This window comes from Podarcis muralis, chromosome 8 (genome assembly GCF_964188315.1).
Source record: "Podarcis muralis chromosome 8, rPodMur119.hap1.1, whole genome shotgun sequence".
Lineage (NCBI taxonomy): Eukaryota > Metazoa > Chordata > Lepidosauria > Squamata > Lacertidae > Podarcis > Podarcis muralis.
In genome coordinates this window covers 38,633,093-38,654,926 of record NC_135662.1, presented here as the reverse complement: position 1 = coordinate 38,654,926, position 21,834 = coordinate 38,633,093, and the positions used below count along the sequence as shown (strand labels likewise).

Sequence of the window (21,834 nt, the reverse complement as noted above, 5' to 3'; positions counted from 1 at the left end):
TATCACTTTGCTACATAGTGGTAGCAAGTAGATTCGTCGCTTGAAGAAAGACTAGCTGCTGAGAGATGGGGAGAAATCTCAGTTCTTTCCCCCTCCTTTATTATAATTGGATTGGATAAGCATTGGATGAGTGGTATTGCATAGCAATGGTGTGTCCCAGCCAGCAAGGGACTCTTCTTTTAAAAAAATAGTCAGCTGAAGTATCCTAAAATAGGGCTGCAGGAGAAGAGAGACAGTAACCTTACTCTCTCTGGAACTTTTATTTTTAACTGTCCTGAATTGAAACACAGAGGAGCCAAGAAGATATATAGAGATATAGATATAGATACAGATATAGATATAGATATAGAGATAGAGATAGAGATAGAGATAGAGATAGAGATAGAGATAGAGATAGAGATAGAGATAGAGATAGAGATAGAGATATAGATATAGATATAGATATAGATATAGATGACATAGATGACATAGATGACATAGATGACATAGATAGATATAGATGTAGATATAGATATAGATATAGATATAGATATAGATATAGATATAGATATAGATATAGATATAGATATAGATATAGATATAGATATATAGATATGAAAAGGTTAGCAAAATGGTGAGGATACTAAGAATGCAGCTAACTACAACACTCATCAGTTCTAGTCAGCAAGGCCAGTGGTCAGAGATTTTGGAAGCTGCAGCCCAACAAGATCTGGAAGGGACCATGTTGGGGATGGGTAATTTCCTGAGTATGAGAAACATGATGGAGTTTAATGCAATTGTTAAATGGTATTCACTAAGTAGTCAATGTGCCTCAATCTGGAAAATAACTTGAAGTGCTTAAAGATTCAATAGTCAGGCATGACATCCAGATCTTGTTCTCTATACAAATTCCACACACACCCAAAACTGTTATGTCTAGACTTGATTACTTAATATTTGTAAATTAAAAAGTAGCTCTTCTTCAGGTGGATTCCTTCTTCGTGGAGGCTGTTTCCTTGAGCCATTTGAAAAAGGTAGTTATAGGACATGATGGAGAAGGATATGGAGCTGGAATATACTTGAAGATGGTAACAGTTAAGAAGTCTGAGAACTCAGATAAAGAATGGGTCTTCCCATGTTGGAATTGGCTGGATACTCACCTGGGAATCTGTGACACTGTGTGTGAGATTGAAACAATAGGTATGTATGAGATTGAAGCAATTCTAGCTCTGTTCTATAAGTTCCTTCTGTCTTCACCATGTTTCAGTTTGATAGCTGACAGTTGCTTTTTGCCAGTGATTTGTAGCTATTCTTATTATCATTTTAAAGAACCAAAACAGCAGAGTTTATTTCTTCAGTTGCACTTCCTATAACAATGAGTGTTGCAGAAAATTCAGGGATGCCTTAAAGCATATATTCATTTCACTTGGAATACTTTGGGGTCTGCCATTACACAGGGCAAAAAGACAGGATTGTTCAAACACACTGGATCTTCTGGTATGGCTGCACATTGAAGAGGAAGATCAACTGTGCTAGAAAACCTTTTTTTTTTTTTTTAAGATACTTGCCCACCAGTCAGAACTGTGTTTGAAAACCACTGTATTTGATAGCTGGCACAGAAAAGCATTTTTTATATTGCACCATCTAATAGCTGTTATGTAATGGTATTTTGTTTTTCGCAGAAAGTATTTTAAATACACAATACAGTGAAATTTAATAGCTGACAGTATTGGTAGACAAAATGCATTAGTAACTAGTATCCCGCAGTTTGCAGCTTGTGAGCTTTTGAATCTGGAACCATACATATTTATCTATATAGGATTTATTAGTTGCCCAGTTATAATGATGATTTCTCAAAATGACCAAATAAAAAATAAGCATTTGGATTTTTAAGGGAAAAGGTTACACGCAAAATCTGATCTCTTCCATGGGCAAGGTAATGGCTTTTGTTAAGAGGCTGCTTGCCTTGCCTCTTAGAACAGAATGGCATCAAAGGGGAGACCAGTCTGGCTCCATGCTTTGCCTTCCCTGCCAAAAAAAAAAAAAGGAAAAAAAAAAGCTTATATCCAACTACCAGTTGCCCTGGGACTACAGAGCCAAAGGGTGATGCTCTTGTCTCATTAACAAATTAAGTGGGTGACATTTCATCCCACAGCTAAGTGCCTGAGCCAAGAAAAGTATCACCTGTTGTACTCCTGCCTCGTGCAACTGTTAAAGTCACAGGAACCCTCCTGCAGGGAACAACAAAAATACATTAATAGATATTATTACTGCATGGTTAATGGTACAGATATAGCAGACAGAAACCAAATATTCAACCCTGCTGTGCTAGGATCTTGAGCAGATTAGGCTTTATTATATGTTCACTTGTCACTATCACACAGCATGTGCCTGATTGCAAGAGTATTTTGTTGAAGCCATTTGTTATCTCCACCTGTCATTGTCTCTCACACTAAAGTGTATTTGTGGATGATATAGTGGAATTTGCAGAGCATTGGTGTTTTCTATGAGAACAATTAATTAGGACTCTGAAGGATGCTGTCTGTTCCTTAATAATTAACTTCAGAATGGACAGTGAAACCCAAATGGTATTAGTTTAGCAACTCTATAGGTGCAATGCTACTGTTGTCAAGGCTGTAGCAAAGCAACATAGCACTGGGGTAAAATTTAGCCAATCTTAAGTATGGTACATTTAAGTAGGGTTGTTGAGCTTTTTGGAGGGGGCAGAGTTGCTGAAGTTTTAAAAGTTAAATACATATATAAATTCTCCAGTTGAAATAAGTAGAACTTAAAGTGAGTTATCACACCTTTTGTTTACCACCCAAACTGGATCCAATTATATCCGATTACTGATTTTGTCATTACTCCCTTTTAAGGTAAAAAACTGATCTCTTGCGCAAAAGATCCTCAAATCAACAAAAAGTCCTCCGGTTTATGGATACTGGATATCATTGGGTCTGATATGAACGCTGAAACTGAACCTGTAAACTTGACTTTCATTTTCTATGGAGACCAAGACCACAAAAAGCTGTCACATCAGTTTTCAGGAACAGCAACAGAAATCAAAGTAATTAAGTATTCCTTTTTACTTTTTCTTTTTTTACAAGAAACAAAAATACAAAGACTAAAGACATTGCTTAGAGTAGATGATTTGGGGGCTATACCATGTGTACATGTGTGTGCCATTTTAAAGCTGTAAGATGACCCAGAGATCAGTGAACTCATTCTATGTATTACTACTACTACTACTACTACTACTGCTGCTGCTGCTGCTGCTGCTGCTACTACTATTTATTACCCACTGTTTACCCTTATGTCCCAGAGTGGGCTGCAGTAATTGAAACACAACATTTATATTAAAATACAATATTACACAGTATCAAAAGCATCTTAAAACAACTTAAAATTAAAAACAACAAGGTGGGTCTTAAAAAATATACATCTCAAGTATCCAAAACATTTGTCAAAAGCTGTATAGTGAAGGTGCCAGTTTCCCATCTTAGGGGCTGCTACTGAGAATGCCACCTCTTGGGCCATCACTCTCAACCTTCTGCAGGCAGTAGAACAACCAAGAGGGCAACCTTCACAGATCTTAGCACCTGAGGAAGCCTCTAGGGAAGGAAACGGTCTTTCAGGTGCTTGGAATCTGACTTGTTTAGGGCTTTAAACGCTAACATGAGCGCCTTGAATTGGGTCTGGAAACAAACTGGCAACTGTCAAATCTTGAAACAATCCCTTTTGGGGGCCCTTCCCATTCCACTGCCACTATGATCTCAGCAATTTTGCAGGGGCAGTAATGCACCACTGGAAGAAACAATGAGACCTTTTAAGTGAAACTATACTTGCTTTTCACAACCTGGGACACATTTGCACACATGCCAAGCACTATTCACTGATGAATTGCCAATACGTGTCCTCAGCTTTTTCTTTAGTGAACTTCCCTCCAGGTTTGAAAGGGCCTTGGAAAGCCTTAGCTGGCAGCAAGTGGAGCAGCAGCAATTCAAGCATCTGGATCTAGTCACCCTACTAATTTCTCACAGCACCCCAGAATGATGCCCTGTTGGGAGCATCGTGGGGAATTTAAATGGTGGTTAGACCTAGCTGTCTGGTGCTGTCTGGCTAGGACAGTGATGGGCCCATTGAGATAGCAGTTGCTCAGGTATGTTGGGGGCCGACATTGACCCTGCTGATCTCAGCTACTTTACTTACTGTTCACCCTGGAAAGATGTTTCTTCCATAAAAGACTGATAGGAATGAAAATAGTACTTGAATCCTTGCTAACATCAGTGCAGCTAGATTGCCTCTCATAAAAACAGCACAGCAAAGTGCCTTGTTTACAGGGGTCTAAATGGTAGATTATAAATCAAAGGATCAATAGCTTTTAATTTTCCTGGTGTTAAGATAAAATGAAAACATTGTTTAGAATCGCACAAAAGAACATAAAGGCAAAGATAAAGCTTTTTCTCCCACACGTTATATGTATATACGGCGGGGTATTGCTGAAGCCAACTCTTGAGTTCCTTTTCTTGTGCATGTGTGATACCAGTATTTATTTGCAAATATGTGCTTGTTGAAATTATGCTGTATATTTTTCAGCGGAATGCAAAAACATCTTAGGAGGTGTAAAAAACGTGATGCACGAAGGGACTCTCCGTTTACTATTGCTTATCTAATTCAGATGAAAATCTCATCGTCTGTTCACAACAGTCCATGTGAATAATATTGTTATAGATTTGGGGGGACCCACCTAAACCCTAGAAATTTAAAAATGGTAGGATTTTGATTATTTTGGAGTATTGTAGGGAAGATTGCAGGCCATTGGAAAAATACAGGCTAAGCTTCCTTTCAAAGCCAGGGCCTCCCTCGCCTGGGATAGATGCATTAACACGACAAAAGGTGTTGATGGCCTGACTGAAAAGGAATTATTGGGCCAGGACAGACAGCGGTTGCCAAGGTGATGGGGTGTGTGTGTTTGAGGTGACAGGAAAAGAGTGTTTTTAGCAAGTTTTGCTGGGAAGAAGGGAGAGAACGAAGACAGAGATCCATCTTGGGTAGGTTGGCTGAAGGCTGGCTGAAGAAATCCATTTGACTCCAGGGCTGCACTGCTGTGAGGGACAAGCATGTCTTGAAATGACCATGCTGTAAGATCTGCATTCCCTCTGTGCAGCCTGAAGGTATAAATAGGTGAATAAACCATATTTCTTAAAGCTACGACAGTCTCTGCCATGTCTCAATTCTCCAAAGGAACTGACACCCTGTGAGTGCCTGGAACGCCCTGGAATCTTGCTACCACTCAGCAGAGAGTGAGGGTGGCACCCAATGTTTGTAACAGTATTGTGCATAGAAAGATTAACCAGGACTTTTATAATTATTTTAAAGGTTGATAATTATTTTAAAATCCTATTTGTACTATGATGTTGATGTGTTGCTCTTATAGAGCAAAGCAATCCATACACAGTGTTAGGCTGGGCTGGGAGGTGGAGGGTTGAACTAAGTGGAAATGTCTCTCCACTTAGCTCTGCTGGCTTTGCTAGCTTCCTTCCAGCCACTGCCAATGGTTCCAGCCACACCTAAGTGTCACAGCACTCCCCCTTCCACCTATGAAACACATGGGACTGTTGACATCAGGGCACCCAACCAACCGCTACCTGGAGGAAGCCCTGAAACTGTTCTGGACACAGGGAAGGGCTGAGCTGGGATCCATTGGATCTTGTGCTGGCCTCACTGTCATTGGACAATGCCATGAGGCCCAATCTGGGCCTGATTGTCCTGCCCCCACTTTCCACACAGCCACCATGAGGAGCAGGACTGTGGGTGGATGTGGTGGTGGCCTCACTGCTCCTCAAAGCTCTGGCAGTAGGGGGAGGTTTTGCTGTGCCCTTAGTGGTTGAAACCATTAAGACCTCAAACACAGCTGACAGGCAAGTAATTATTTTATGCTGATACAAAAGACAAGTTTTGGTTATTGTTTGTTTTCCCTTTCACATAGGCTGAACTGGCAAACATTGGCTCCCTTTACAAAATTCAAGTATCTGGTCCACATGCTCTGCTGAAGGAGTCTTGGCATTTAGCCATGCTGCATATGAAACATACAGGCACCAACCAAGAGATGTGGCTAAATTTTGACTGTTGGTTCAAACCCAATGAAGAGACATGTGTTGAACTGCCAGCATTGTGTTCCGATCAGGATCCCTTTCCTGGTAAGAGAAATCTGCTCTTTTTTTTATTACAAAGGCTGAAGACCTTGGATGCCCCTGCGCAGCTGTTGTTGGTGCAACCTTCCAAGAGAATGATTTTGACCTTATTGTAAAGTGACGGTTGGAAGTGCTTTTTTCAGAGCATCTATTCTTTCATCTCCAAAAATAGTCTGCTATATGGAACTAGGAGAACAATCCTATGCCTGTTCACAAGGAAATAAATGCCACTGTGTGTATGCATGGGGTTACAGCCAAAGCAAATGCTGCAATCCTTTGCACATGTTCTAGGACAGGACGGTCCAACCTCTCAGATGAAGTGGACTGCAGTAGTTCTTTGACAAAGAACCTGGGGCCACCGACTGAATTAGATTTCCATACTATAAATTAAAATGTTTGCAATGTAGTTGATATTATTTAATCCAGTGGTACCTCGGGTTACATATGCTTCAGGTTGCATACGCTTCAGGTTACAGACTCCGCTAACCCAGAAATAGTGCTTCAGGTTAAGAACTTTGCTTCAGGATGAGAACAGAAATCGTGCTCTGGTGGTGCAGCGGCAGCGGGAGGCCCCATTAGCTAAAGTGGTGCTTCAGGTTAAGAACAGTTTCAGGTTAAGAACGGACCTCTGGAATGAATTAAGTACTTAACCCGAGGTACCACTGTATTTACAATTGATATATTTAATTAAATATATATATATAATGAAACACGCAACTAATAGATTTAACATATGCAACACATATATACACACACAACTATGCTTCTTCCCCTTTCCCCCCTTCTCTCCTCTTTTGCTGCTCCGGCTTCCAGCACTGCTGCTGAGAAAATATGCAACACACCCGCTCTCATTCATGTGTGCACTCACTGTCTCCAGGTCCAGTTAGGGATCCTCTCAAAATGCCTGCCCCCACTACTCCAAATGAAACAATGCTGGCTTGGCTGGAGAAAACACATCTTGCTCTTTTCCTTTCCCCCCTCTCTCATCCCTCTTTCTCTCGCCGTATCCCACCCCCAAGGAGAATTCTCAGCCGCAGCTGGGACAGGTGACCTGTGGTGGTCGCAAACCAGGGCAAGGCTTTCATTTTGTCACTTCCTGTTCGTTGCAGCTTTGGTACTTAGCAAGGGCCTCCAAAAAAGACCTCGCGGGCCATATGTGGGCTGCATGTTGGTCCAACCTGTTCTAAGATGTGATCTAGGATGTCTGAAGCCATCTATCTTGAATATTGGGACTTGTGAGCAAATGTGTTTAGAATGTGGTGGCAGTCCTTTTCCACAGAATTTTAGCATGATTTGAGAACAGCCCTTACACAAGCAGAAAGCTCAAGGGGAAGGGAATATCTGTTGTCTTCCAGTCTCCTCCCCTACATGCATGTACACACAACTGCATCACCACAAGCTACTATTTCTGACACATGCAGTAGAAGCTGGAGGTGGGCAATGATCTGTGGCTGAAAGGAGGATGTGAGAAAACCTCTGCACACTGCCCAATGTCTAATAAAACTAAGTAGCATCTTGGGGAAACCCAGCCAGATAGGCAGGGTATAAATAAATTATTATTATTATTATTATTATTATTATTATTATTATTATTATTATTATTATTATTTAGTAGGGAGTTATTATTAGGAGGAGCCACCCTCTAAGTAACCACAGATGATGATGATTTCATCATCATAATTTTTAATATACCACTTAATTGCCCAAATTATTGAGAGACCTGGCTTCATATCTCAAAAGCAAACTTTCCAATATTTATTCCAATTTAAGTTTGTTTGTTTTTCAAATGATATATTGATCTGCTTTTACATCAAGCACAGAACTATCTTTTACTCTAGAGTCTAGAATACCACCATTTAAATAATGGCATAATATCCTTGAAGTAATGGTCATACAAAGACACTTACTTTTTGCTCACCATGCTTCTCCCTGCTTCCTTTGTTTTCTCTGTATTATAATGAAGAGTTGCAGCATAGTGGTTAGAGTCTTGGACTAGGGCCTGAGAGACCACAGTTTAAATCCCTGCTCAGGCATGAAGCTTGCAGAGTGACCTTGGGCAAAGCCATAATCTCTCAGCCTTAATCCACCTCACAGGGTCGTTGTGACAATAAAATGGAGAGAGTGGGAAACCATGCACAGCACCTTAGAGGAAAAGTGGAGTATAAATGTGAGAAAATAAATATAGTAGAATAGAAACAAATAAACTGTTACAAAATGCTAGGTTTTCTTGAGTGTAGGTCTGTTTTAATGGGAGCATGGCATAATTTTTTCAACAATGATAGGGGGAAAGACATAAATAAGACCCCCACCCCCAACCAAATTAGGAAAGACACAGCTCAGTGGGAGAAAGATGTCATTTAAAATAACCATCTTTCTTTCCACACTAATTTCTGCTGATATTCTGTTTCATTGAAAAGAAGCTAAGTACAGTTAACCAGAATATCTTTTCTTGGTGCCCATCATTATTAGCAATACGTCTCTCATGTGCCAGCGTCTCTCACATTTCGATGCAAAATTGGCCTTTAAAATCCTTACTTCAATCATGATACAATCCTTTCTATACATATACCTCAGACTTATTAAAGAATGACGTCATGAAATGTCACAATATCTAAATTCATCCCTTTTTATTATGTATTACTCGATATGAATAGCTGAGGCTTATAATAGGAGCTGTAGGAAAAGTTTTGAAATGAATCAAGCACTTTTTTTATTACCCTCCCCCCATCTGTACTTAATGTGTCATCTGTCATCAATCTTACTTATTATTCCTTCTCGTGGTGTTTTCCATAATCGGTTTTACAGAGTGATCCTAAACATATTACTCAGAAGTAAATCCCATCAAGTTTTGTGAGAGTGACTTCTACTAAGTCTGCAGTTCTTACACGCCAACCTTGAAATAAACCTCGTTGAATTCAGTGGGACTTTCTGAGTGGACACATGCTTTTATTGTGCTATGCATGTGCTTAGATCTGAAATCGTAAACCACACTAGACCGTTTCTCCTGGCCTTTTTCTCTTGTGCCTATGCAAATTCCAGATTTCCTCCATTTTGAAATGCTTTACCATGAACATATATTTTTAAATAAAAAGAGGGGGAGGTGGAGGTCTATGCTGGGGGGTAAAGGAATGTAAACCCAGCAGTAACTTAGATTGAAATGAAGGCCTCATCTGCATTGTATATTTAAAGCAGCATCATGCCAATTTAAACAGTCAAGGCTTCCACCAAAGAATCCTGGAATCTGTAGTTTGTTAAGGGTGCTAAGAGTTGTTAGGGGACCCGTATTTCCCTCAGAAAGCAACAATCTCCAGAGTTCCCAGGGGAAAAGGGATTGACAGTTAAACCACTCTGGTAACTGCAGCTCTGTGAAGGAACTAGTGATCTCCTAACAATTCTCAGCACCCTAAACTAAAGTTCCAGGATTTTTTGGCGGAAGCCATGACTGTTTAAACTGACATGATGCTGCTTCAAATGTGCAGTGCAGATGGGGCCAAAGTTTCCATTTATTCCGTACTACACTGGGATACAAAAACCAAGCCTCCAGCTTTCCTGCTGTCAGTCAAAAATAAATGTGACAGGAGAAGTTGGGGTTGGAATTTAATCATAAATCCCTCAAAATTGAGCAAGACCTGGAGACAAATTTCAAGTCCTTTGCCACTATTTTTATGTTTTGCTTCCTCGCACCCAGTTGCAAATAAATAAGCTGATGAAGATACCCACTGAAATTTGGCACTGGATTTACAGTGTGGCTTTTAATATTTTGTGCATGTAAATCTTCCGAAATGTGTGCTCCAGCATGCGTGCATGGAATCAGAACTATTGAGCATCACATTATCTGCCTTCCCCCTGATAAATGACAGGTAGTAGACCTTTTGCTTTTATAACGGGAAATCATACATTTCTAGTTGCCAAGGGTGCAATCTAATGGGAACTTCATTATATGCAGCTCATGTTGAAAAGAGCAAGAATCACACTAAAGAGCAGCTGTATAAAAAGATTTGGTATAACAATAGACAGACTTAGATAAGATCAGTTGCCAAAAGCAGCAGTAGGGCCTTCTCTGTGCCGGTGACAGAATGCTCACATGGTACTATGTTGGATATAACCCGCTGTTGTCACTCCCCAATTTAAATTATGCAGTCTTTAACCAATTAGTTAATTGTTTAATCAAATGAGTTCTAGTTGGTTAAACAACTGCAATTCACATGCCCAGTTTCATTAGTGCCTGATTCATCTGACTGTGTACACACCAGGGGGTATTGACGGGGTGGGAATGTCTTTAACCCTAAGTCAAGGTGTTCACACCTTGGCTAGAGACAGATTAGGACCAGTTTAATGACTTGAATAGGGATGTGGGTGGCTCTGTGGGTTAAACCACAGAGCCTAGGACTTGCCGATCAGAAGGTTGGCGATTAGAATCCCCACAACGGGGTGAGCTCCCGTTGCTCGGTCCCAGCTCCTGCCAACCTAGCAGTTCGAAAGTGCAAATAGATAAATAGGTACCACTCCGGCAGGAAGGTAAACGGCATTTCCGTGTGCTGCTCTGGTTCGCCAGAAGCGGCTTAGTCATACTGGCCACATGACCCGGAAGCTGTACTTCGGCTCCCTCGGCCAATAAAGCACTGCAACCCCAGAGTCGGTCACGACTGGACCTAATGGTCAGGGGTCCCTTTACCTTTACCTAATGACTTGAATTGGTGTTAAGCTGGTTCAATAAATGATGCATCAAACAGTAATGTTGTTGTAGGTTTTTAAGGGGGTGGGGGTCAGTAAATGGGAGTATGAACACAGCCCAACACTATTTTTTCTTAATTCCAGCCTCCCAGTTATCCCAACCTGATTTGGGAATCTCAGGCTATCATCCCACTGTTTCAGTTCCCATAGTTCTGTCCATAGGGGGTCAGAACTGTCCTAGTCTTCTTTTAATCCTAGTGTTAGATACATACCCATCAAGTCCATAGTTCTTTGCACTGAGCAACACACTGCTGCTACACATAACTGGCATTGAGAATCTCCACATGCTTTCACTTTTAAGATGGGCATAAAGTAATGGATGTTGGGTGCTGGTAGGGTAAGGTCAGAAAGTTGGAAAACCCCTACCTAAGGCATATTATACCTTACAGATAAGAACACCATTTCCAGCTTGCTGTTCCCTAGTGGAGAATAGCCTTGTTATGCGAATCTAGAGTTGCTGTTAGGTGATATGCTGGCCCAGCCATTTTTAAAAACTGTGTCATAAAAATCCTACAGTCAGAGAGAGTGTAAGGCAAGGGGAGACTGTCCTTTGCTGGATGAGTGCTCACCTTTGCTGGATGAGTGCTTTTCAGCACCTATACATGAGCTCCTTGCCAGCTACATATATTTAAAGCAGTTCAGATTAGGGAGCCACTTTAGCTACATTAGCTATAGTACAGCAGAAAGGTGAGGAGAAGGCAGCAGTTGCCACAGCTGCTTAATACAGTCCTTTAAAAAATGACATTTTGAGTGTTGCACTAAAATGTTTCAGTGGAAATGTGGCTCTTGCTGTGACTGCGCCCAAAAGGTTTAAAAAAGCCATGATTGAAATGTGGTCCGTAAGTTTGGCTATCCATTTTCTTCCACTCTTAGAGGACAAGATTATCCTGTATTCTACAGAGAAGGGTTTTGAAAATTACAGTTCTCAGAATGGTATTTCTGTGTGTATGCTGTGTTAAACATTTAAACTTAATAGTCAGGGACTCCCCAAAATGTCCCATGCCACAGGGGTGGCCTGCCCCTTTTCATCACCTGAGGCGAAATGAGATTTGCTGCCTCCTGCCCTTCTACATCTGCTGCCACCACACACACACACACACACACACCCTTTCTGCCACTGGAATGACCCAGTGGCAGAACAATGTGCCAGAATGCCTACATCTCACTGGTGATGGCAGAAGCAGTGGTGCAGGCAGAGCACTGCATCTTTTACTTCTTGCCACCTGAGGCGGTTGCTGCACCCTGCCTCATGGGCAGGCCGGCTCTGCCATGCCATCAGACTTCAGAATGGGAGGCCTGTTTAGAGCAGATTGACTAGGTAATGTGGGGTAGAAAAGCTATGAACATGCTGTTTTAAAAACATGTTTTGAAAAATAAATTGAATTTGCTATAACTCCCTGTTGCCACCTAGTGTCACATTTGTATATTGCACTTTACAACACACTTATTTGCAGCTGTATAGCTGAGTCCAAGGTGTCATTAGGCATGGGCATAGCCAGGATTTTGTTGGGGGGGGCAGAACCTCAGTTTGCTATGTATTTTTATTGATTTTTATTGATGTGGGGGGACAGCTGCCCCTCCCTGCCCCCTGGCTCTGCCCATGTCCTAAGAGCTTGGTAACTTGGGATGATCTACTGTAACAGCAGCCCCAGCAGCCCCAGAGGTCTTGGGAGGGTCTGTCTCATCTTCCTCAGAGCCAGTCAACTGATTCAATCCTTAGTGTTTCCCTGCTGATTTGGAAAGAACGAGTAGAAGCAATGCCACAGAAGCTCTGCAGGAACGGTTCCAGGATCTGTGAGCAGTTTACACTGCAGCTCAGATCAGCTTGATCACGTTTGTTCAAGTTTTTTGTGTGAAGAATCTCTGAAAACAGACAGAGGGTGAGTGGGCAGTACCCATATATTTCGGGAGGACAGAGTAAGGGCGGAACTTACTACTTCCCTAGCAACTATCTCCTTTCATTAGAACAGGTTGTTCTTGGTTTCAGAGATGCTTCATACGAGCAAGTTAATCATATATTTTATGCAAATTTAATTAGGTTATTTCCCCCCCAGAGCAGCTAATTAGCAAACTCACTTTAGGGTACTAAGGCGTCAGTGTGTAGATATGTCGGTGACGTTTTATAAAGAGAAGAAAACTGTTTAGGGAAGAATGCAGAGCATGAGGACTCTTCAAGTCAGACAAGCACACAACACATGAATATTGTTGCATGCACCCCAGTCTCCAAGTGGTGAGAGACACCAGGGATGTTTTCCCAGGGTTTGGTTTCTGTATAATGAAGCTAAATGGAGACTGTGGTGTCATTAGGATATATGGCTTTATTTGCACATATTTGCAACCTGAGCATAGGAAGGGGGGGGGGCTTACAGCATTAACACCCCACATATCTTGTCTCCCCCGCTAGGATACTAGGAAGATCCCCAAGCCATAGATTTGGTGCAGCTAAGAAGGTCTGGATCTGGTCAGTGTCTAGATGTGAAACTATCTAGGAACTTCATATATGCAGCTTTGAGTTCCATGGTGGTAGAAAGTGTTGGGATATAAAAGATATAAACACATGTTGGTCCCTGTGACCAATTACATATATGAGCAGATCTCTCTCAGAATAAGTTTCATGAATTTACGTTGGCATGGATCTCTGATCTTGCAAAATGCAGTTGAATGAGGCTCCCACATGTGTAATGGGGTTCATAACATTTCCCCTCTTACTTTCTGTGCCTGGTCTGCTATATGTTGGAAGGTTTAGGACTGACACAGCCCTTTTATTCTAGCATTTGATTTTGTGGTAACCAGAATGAACGGGCTCTGATTCTATAAACTGGGTACTGATTAGAAAAAAACAGCAATACAGTCAATGAAATAATGGCAACAAAACAGGTTTTTCATCCAGATATTGGAACAACTGCATATTTACAGTATAAGAGAGAAAATCTTAAAATGAGATTTGTCCCTTCCTTTAGTTAATAATGTATGTCTAGTGGCTTATCCATAAAACTTTGCAACAGCTGAGCAGCCTGGTAAGTAATCAAGTAATCCTACTTTATAGCCAGTGACAAACAGTTTCTAATATTTCTTTCATTAGAGTGAGATTTATATATATATTTATTTACTTCAGTTGTGGAATATTCCATCCATGTACACACCGGAGACAAAAAGAAAGCTGATGCCACTGGAGAAGCTTATATTTGTATTCAAGGAGGCAGGGGAGACTCTGGGAAACGATGGCTTAATCCTTCAAAAAGTGGTCCAGTCACTTTCAGCAGAGGAGAGGTAAAATTAATTCATAGCAAATGTGCACACATAAACATCTCTCCTATTGTACACAGAGTATTTTCACTCAAAAAGAATCTGAATATTCATATGGGAACCCACTATTGTAAATGAACCTTATTATCCAGCCAAAGTTAAGTGGTTAAGTGGTTATAGGTCCCACTGATTTTAGTGGAAGAGAGCTAAATTACTTGTTTGACAATTCTCCCATCAAAATCAATGGGACTTAAAAAACTTGAATTGTACCCATTGTGATTTCTGCTCTTCAGTGAGCTGGTAGGTAAAACATTTAAAACATACATGTTTTATGCAGAAACAGCTCACTGAGTGGGGCGGATACTCTATGATACCTTCCCAACAGGTGGGTTGCTATTGCTTATGGGGAGGGGCAAGATAGCAGGAAGATTGTCATGGAGCAAACACACCTGTAGGAACACTTGATTGGCTTTGCCAGTGTGTTTGTGCTGCACCAACATCTCCAATCTCCCTCTCCCTCCTGGTAAGCAATAGCAACTCTGCCCCACTTAGCAAGCTGCTTCTGGTCTCACAAGCTTCTTGAACCAATCCTGTGCTGGATCAGTGACATGTGTAAGTAAATCCCATATTTTGTCTATAGTTTGTGCTGCTTAACCCCAGATTGAGATATGTGTATTTTGTAAATCACAATGCATATCTATTAGGTTTATTACATTTCTATCCCACCTTTCTTCCAAAGAGCTCAAGGAGCTCGGGGGTGGTATACACTGCCCCCCCCCCATACTTTCAACACAACAATCCTGTGAGGTAGGTTGGGCTGAGGGTGAATGACTGGCCTGAGGTCACCCAATGAGTTTCATAGTTGAGTGGGGATTTGAACTCCACTCTGGGAGTAAGACTCATTGAACTTAATAGGGCTTATTTCCAAGTAGATATGCATACAATGTGCCGTTAGTCATTCCAGCTCTATCGGTCAAATATGTTCCGTCATGTAGTCATCATTTCAACACGTGCTTGCTGCATGCCTGGAGAATAAATCAGGGAGAAAACTGGTCAGAAGCGACTAAATGCATAGGTCCAATTTAAAATGTCAGGATTCACAGACAGAAGATATTTCTAATATAAGAAGGTTGTATGAGATGGAAGATGTACTGAGGGGAGGGGGACTAATTCTGGAATAAATAAATGCCAAGGAAATAATATTAGTATTCATGGGGGGAAATGAGCAACATAGAATGTTTAACTACTGCTGCCAAGAAACATCTTATTTAATAGAGGTATTTTCATATATTATAATATGGAGAAGATTTGTCTGTAGAAAATAGAGAAATATGACTGATATATTTGCTATCCTAGGTTAGGCCAATCTAGCCTAGTACCCAAGCTCTATCTGAAGCTAATTTGAGACACTTCAGAAGAAAGGCAAGGTCACTTTGAGCAATAACTATAATTCATCTGATTTTATTTGTTTCATTCTAGAAGCTCTGTTACAAATGAGCAGTTTACTGGAACTTTAAACCACTCCAGGAAATACTGCACTTCTTAATAATGTGATACACTAATATTTCCAATAAAGTCTTACTAGTCACTGACACTTAAAACATCACTTGCACTAATGATCTTTTTTACGACGAACTTACAGAAAATGTTATTTCTTTTCTTTAGCTGAAATGTTTGTCTATGTAGTGAAAAGAAAGATTTTTGCAGTGCTTAAATTTTAGTTACAGTTCTTGCATGTTAATAGCAGTTGCATCTCACTTCAGCTAAACCAATACTATTAACTCCCCTCAAATTACAGGTGGATGTTTTCACAATCAAAGCAGTGCACCTTGGGAAGCTGAGCCATGTCCTTGTAGGCTTTAAAAGTTTCAACAAAGGTACAAAATGAAAACATGTATATACATTGAGTATACTGTATCAAATACCAGAAAGGTGACTGTGCTAGTCTATAGCTGCAAAAAATATTTTCATGTTTTCCCAGCAGCACCAGATACACTCACTCACTGAGACTGCAGTGCTATACATACCTGGCTTGGAGTAAACTCCGTTGCACTCAATAGGACTTACTTTTGAGTATACATTTATAGGGTTGAATTGTCACTTACTTGTGGAACAGAAGACTGGCTATCTCACCAATTTGACTTGCCAGTATGTGAGACAACCTTTTGATACTGCATGTAATGAGTGTGGATAACAAGAGACAAAATCCTTTGCTGAATTAAGCACTGTCTGTACAGCAAATTATACATGAAGATCTTCTAGTCGTTCTTCTGCATCTAGCAATCAAGGCTGATTATGTGAATTCTGTTGCTAGGGTGTGTGTGTGTGTGTGTGTGTGTGTGTGTGTGTGTGAGAGAGAGAGAGAGAGAGAGAGAGAGAGAGAGAGAGAGAGAGTATATATGGATGTATATATCTACACATACACACACACAGTACATATGCATCCGGCACGCCAACATGATCAATGAGCTTGATACTCACCCCAGAAATTGACTGGATCCTTCAAGCATTCCCATTGAATCCTTGAATTCCCCAAGGCTTATTTTTGTTTAGCATTCAATGGAAATGCATATAATCATCCTTATTATTAACTAATTCCTTTCTGTAGAGTTTTGCATGTGCAAGTTGCTTTACAATTCTTAATCATTTAGACCACGCACAAAAGCAGTCACTGGACAGAAATGGAAACATATTTCTTTCTCTCTTTTTCTAGATGATTGGTTCCTAGAGAAGATTGTAATAAAAGAAGGAAGCTACCCTTTTACCACATACACCTTTGTTCACAATAACTGGATCAGTAAACATTCAAAAAAAGATTTTACGGAGCTTTCAATTCCACTGCAAGGTAACTTATCTTTTTTGTTTTATGTTATTTGCCAAAGTCCATGGTGAAGAACCAGCACCCAAATCCCAACACAAGTTTCTTCATAAGGAAGTCCCACAGAAATTCCCAAGTATGAGTACAAAGAACTAAAGCCTTAACTGCTTAGGAATCACTTGCATAACAGCCTTTAAGCCATTCCCAAGATAGGTTTCCCAACTTGAACTCAGATTTATTGGAAGTTAATGCAGTTTAAGCTCCCCAATTTCCTACATTCAGAATAATCTAGAGGCTTCATTTTCAAAGCACATAAGATACGGCACAGATAGTACCCTTGCACAAGATCCAACCCCAATATTGCAATCCTGGGAACCAATTCAGACCACAAATCATGTGTTCTCCTGTGATGTTATTCCAGTATTGCCTGCTACATGGCAGCCCAAGAGATTAAGATGAGGTTGAAAATACAAAATACTGAATATAGCTGAGTACTGTAATACATTTTGGAACTGACATTAATATTTAACTCAAATAGACATCATGCTGTTTGTCTGGGTATTTTTTCCATTCAGAAATGACTGTAACATCTGGCCCAGTGAAAATGTTTGATGTTAGAAGTCAAGGACAATGGAAGATGTGGATGGATTGTGCCCATGTTCCAGAAAAGATTCCTGTTGTAAAAGTGCTTGTGTATGGAACCAATGGGGTATCTCTTCCACAGAATGTCCAGAGTATGAAAAATGATCCATTTCTGGTGGGTTTCTAATTTATTTTTGTAGCATACACCATAAGTTCTACTGTACAGTTCTACTGCATTGCTGCCACAGGTCCAGTGCAGGGAGGTCTGAAAGAATGGACACAGGAGACTGGTATTGGGTTCAATTAGATCACAACTTTATTACAGGAAATAGTAGGTTTGCTAAGGCATTGGGCATTTATCCATCATCTGGCAGCCCACCTACTACCTGATAGATACCCAGTGGGATTGACTTTGTGCTGGGGAGTTGCTCCTAACAGAGATTGGGTGCCATGACCCTGCACAGACCACCATTGGGACAGGTGTACTGGGTGGGTGGGAAAATCCCACAATGATCAGGCAAGAGGGCAGCCTGCACCTGGCCACCCCTTAAATAGAGGCATGCTTACCAAAAAAATATATATTAAAAAATATGAGACTTTCAAATGGCCACCAAACAGCACCCAAGCAATGAATGCAACCCTTATCAGCTCCTTATAAAATTTAACTTCTTTTAACTGATACAAATATGCCTCCACCTAAGAAATGTAGATTTCAGTTCTGTGGTTATATATGGATGAATGCCGGCATTGAAATGTAGAATTTTTGTTTGTTACCATGTTCTGTATTTTGGTGTTTTTCTATTGTAGACCGCCCTGCGATCTTTCAATGAAAGGTGGTATAGAAATTAAATAAATAAAGAATAATAATACTATATTTACTCACATAAGAGTAAATGTGCCATCGCATCTGAATCAATTTTCATAACCTTGAAACTAAAAATAGTATTTGCTGGCAAATGTAAATGTGTCATCAAATCTAATGTGCACATTAATTTTGCAACATAATTTGACCAAAAACGGTTAATAATAATATCCATTCCCAAAGTTCTTACATTTGCAGTCTTGTAACTTTTGATGCTAATTTCTGAAGGAAACCCTTTAAAAACTCATATTTATTTAACTCATATTATTTAACTTACATATGGAAACCACAACTGTGGTGGTGGTTGTTTTGCTAGTATTTAAGGATAAAGTGAACAGCATTTAAAGAAAAAGTGTGAGATTGTTAAAAACTGAGGTTGAAAAAAGAAATACACATTTGACGAACGGAATTTTACCAAGATGTTGGATGTTGCGTGTTGAGTATTCTCCTCAACCTTTGCTTTTAACAGTTTGAATTAACTGGGTTTTATTGTTCTACCAACAATATTCATATAAAATATATGCAGTGGCTCAACACATTAAAAACTAATTTTAGCAACTTCATTTACAATGGAGTCCTATGAATCTTACACAGAAGTATCACTAAATTCAATGGGACTTATTGCCAGGTAAGTGTGTATAGTACTGCACCCTCAAGATTCAAACTGAGCTAAGGTGAAAGAGAAAATAATAAAAATCATCAGAATGAATGTGTGACATGTATAGTTCAGCCAACATTTTGTTTTCTTGAACAGTTAAGCGTTGGTGATATAGGCAGCATAACGAAGATATCCTTTGTGTTATCCAACACCAGTTTGAGCAGAGGAGTTAAACTTCTCAAGGTATGTTACAATTGCCTCACATGACCTTATGTTACTCTCTGTACTATAGCACAATACTTGGTACTTCAGTGGTATTGGATTTTAAAATACAAGTTTTCTATTTATGTAATACTGTAGGAGTTTGAAAACTGACTTGCGATTTCTTGTTGTTGTTTTATTTAGACTTACATAACTTGCCTATCCCCAGAGGCTAAGGCCAGGTAACAAACTTGCTTAAAACAGTTTAACATACATTGCTCAAATCATTTTTATGTACAAGCTCTTACAAAAATTTCTAGAAAGCTGTAAGAAGCCATTGCAGATGCTGGGAAACTAATGTAATTTTTAGCAGCTCATTCTCATCAGAATGGCCCTATGACGATCTATTCGTGGAACTGAATCTTAAGGTTACCAAGGCATGATTGATAGTTACAAAGGCATGACTGATCTGAATATGAAAGAAAAAAGCATGCACTCCTGTGTGTACCAATAGATCATGTGCATTTAAGTTGCAGCAGTGGATCAAAAACCCACACCAAGGTTATAAGCCTGAATGATTAGGGAATCCCTGTGCTGCCACCCTCTCTCCCATTATGCAACCTGTCAGCCATCCTTATTTCAGTCTTCCCTGGATCCAGCTTCACTTGACTGGCTTGCATCCAATTGCCTCTGTGGCTCAGCACAACGTTAAGTGTCAACTCTGCAAATTCTAGATGGGATGAAAGGAGAGAGATAACTAAAAGCATAACATGGGAACTGAGCCAACCTCCCTTTCTCATTATGATCATATTCAGTAGCCTAATATACATGGAATGGGAGAAGGTACAAGACAGAGTCCTGGGTCACTTCCAGACAACCTGTTTAATGAAGCCCGATTTGTTCACAGGAAGACTGGATAAATTTGTCCATCCTGATTTGTTTGTGGGGATATTAGACAACTTTACGTCAAGCATTAACTCCCACTTTGCAGTGCATTTTTGTGTCATTGCAAGAAGAAGAAGAAGAAGAAGAAGAATTTTGGGGGAAGTGGGGTTGTTTTCCAGAGCTCCAAATCAGCTTTAATTGCACAGCCTGATTTTTCTGGAGTGTTATTGAATCCCACCCCAAAGTAGTGAGAGTATGGAAGCACCCCTGGATCACCCCTGAAGATGTGGTCTGTGGGTGCTGACAGCTAATCAGCCATTACTACCCTTTGAATTTCTCTGCTAATCACGAATTGGATAACTCAAGAAAGCCCCATGGTTCTGCAGCACCTCATGGACTGTGGCACAGAGAAATGAGGCAAAGGAAACAACCAAGTCAGCACAAAAGAATGATGGAAAGGCACATAAAATGTAGTGTGTGTGTGAGGAACCATAGTAAAAGAAGTTTTTGAACACCACTTCAAGTACAGTAGTTTGTCAGCCAGGTAAATTAAAAGCACAAACAAGGCCACACATCTTAGTGGTCTCAGTGCAAAGACATTTCATCCCCTAAATATTGTCTTTTATCACACTTAGGAAGGGAAGGGATAGTGTGGAGATCCATCTGTGTTGCGGTTACATCTGCTGTTTTTGTGTTCAGGAGCTGCATTTTTTCTACAGTGATTATTCTCTTTTTATAGCGCAATCATATATATATCATATGATATCATAGCAGATATCATATCAGTATTTAAAAGTTCTTACTGCAAAATTAGTAAAATCCATTCCAGAAGAAAAACATTAAGAGGGATTGGATTTTTTCTTTTTGTACTCAGGAAATCAAAATCATTCTTCAGGGAAGTAATTAATTGTTTTATCAAAAGTGAATCTGGTAATTTCAGTTTACAACTGAAACATGTACATTTGAGCTCATTTGAGCAAGGAAACATGTGCATTTGAACTCATTTCGTGAAAAGGCAGAATAAATGCTATAAATAAACAATGTGTAGCCTGGCTCTTGGTCACTATTTGTGATGCAGAATCACAATTTAAATGACAGTAAGGAATCCCTCTTCCTAGCTAACCCTCTGGGAGACTGAGGCTCTATTTCATTATGATCAATCAATCAAATGTTTATTACGGTTGATCAACCATTAAGCAAAGTACAAAATAGAAAGAAGCACAAAATCACCGCCATCAGTGTAACCAATGCTGAATTATTAAAAATGACAAGCTAGGACAGGCACCCCCAAACTCGGCCCTCCAGATGTTTTGGGACTACAACTCTGATCATCCCTAGCTAACAGGACCAGTGGTCAGGGATGTTGGGAATTGTAGTCCCAAATCATCTGGAGGGCTGAGTTTCGGGATGCCTGAGGTAGGAGCTAACAATAATAGCAAATTAAGAGATACCACAGCTTTAAGATATATATACGTTAGTAGATTTATTAGACTCCTCAAGAAAGATACTCAAAAGAGTCTGGAGGTATCAGCCAGAAAACTGCCTCATAAGGGAATTGTTGTTGGCATCTGCCTGTCTTGAGAGACAATGGTGTGCACCTCTAGGGGTGAAGTCAAGCTGCAAGCCTGGAAAGTGTGTGTGGAGGTCCTGGGCTGCCTCGATGACAAGACCCCCTCTTGGCCTTGCTGATGTGGTCCAAAGTAAAGCAGAGTAATACGTTTGGCACCAGCTTGGC

At 40.2% G+C, this 21,834-nt stretch overlaps 1 protein-coding gene across 1 annotated transcript in view; it reads left to right on the top strand.

The window, feature by feature from the left end:
* RP1 (RP1 axonemal microtubule associated) overlaps nt 1–21,834 on the top strand; it is a 170,650-nt gene that overhangs the window by 109,191 nt on the left and 39,625 nt on the right. The window contains exons 35-42 of the mRNA XM_028736952.2: nt 966–1,179; nt 2,856–3,046; nt 5,969–6,179; nt 14,023–14,177; nt 15,952–16,030; nt 16,867–16,998; nt 17,547–17,728; nt 19,170–19,256. Coding sequence (XP_028592785.2) covers nt 966–1,179; nt 2,856–3,046; nt 5,969–6,179; nt 14,023–14,177; nt 15,952–16,030; nt 16,867–16,998; nt 17,547–17,728; nt 19,170–19,256 — 1,251 coding nt within the window. The remainder of the gene's footprint in view (nt 1–965; nt 1,180–2,855; nt 3,047–5,968; nt 6,180–14,022; nt 14,178–15,951; nt 16,031–16,866; nt 16,999–17,546; nt 17,729–19,169; nt 19,257–21,834) is intronic.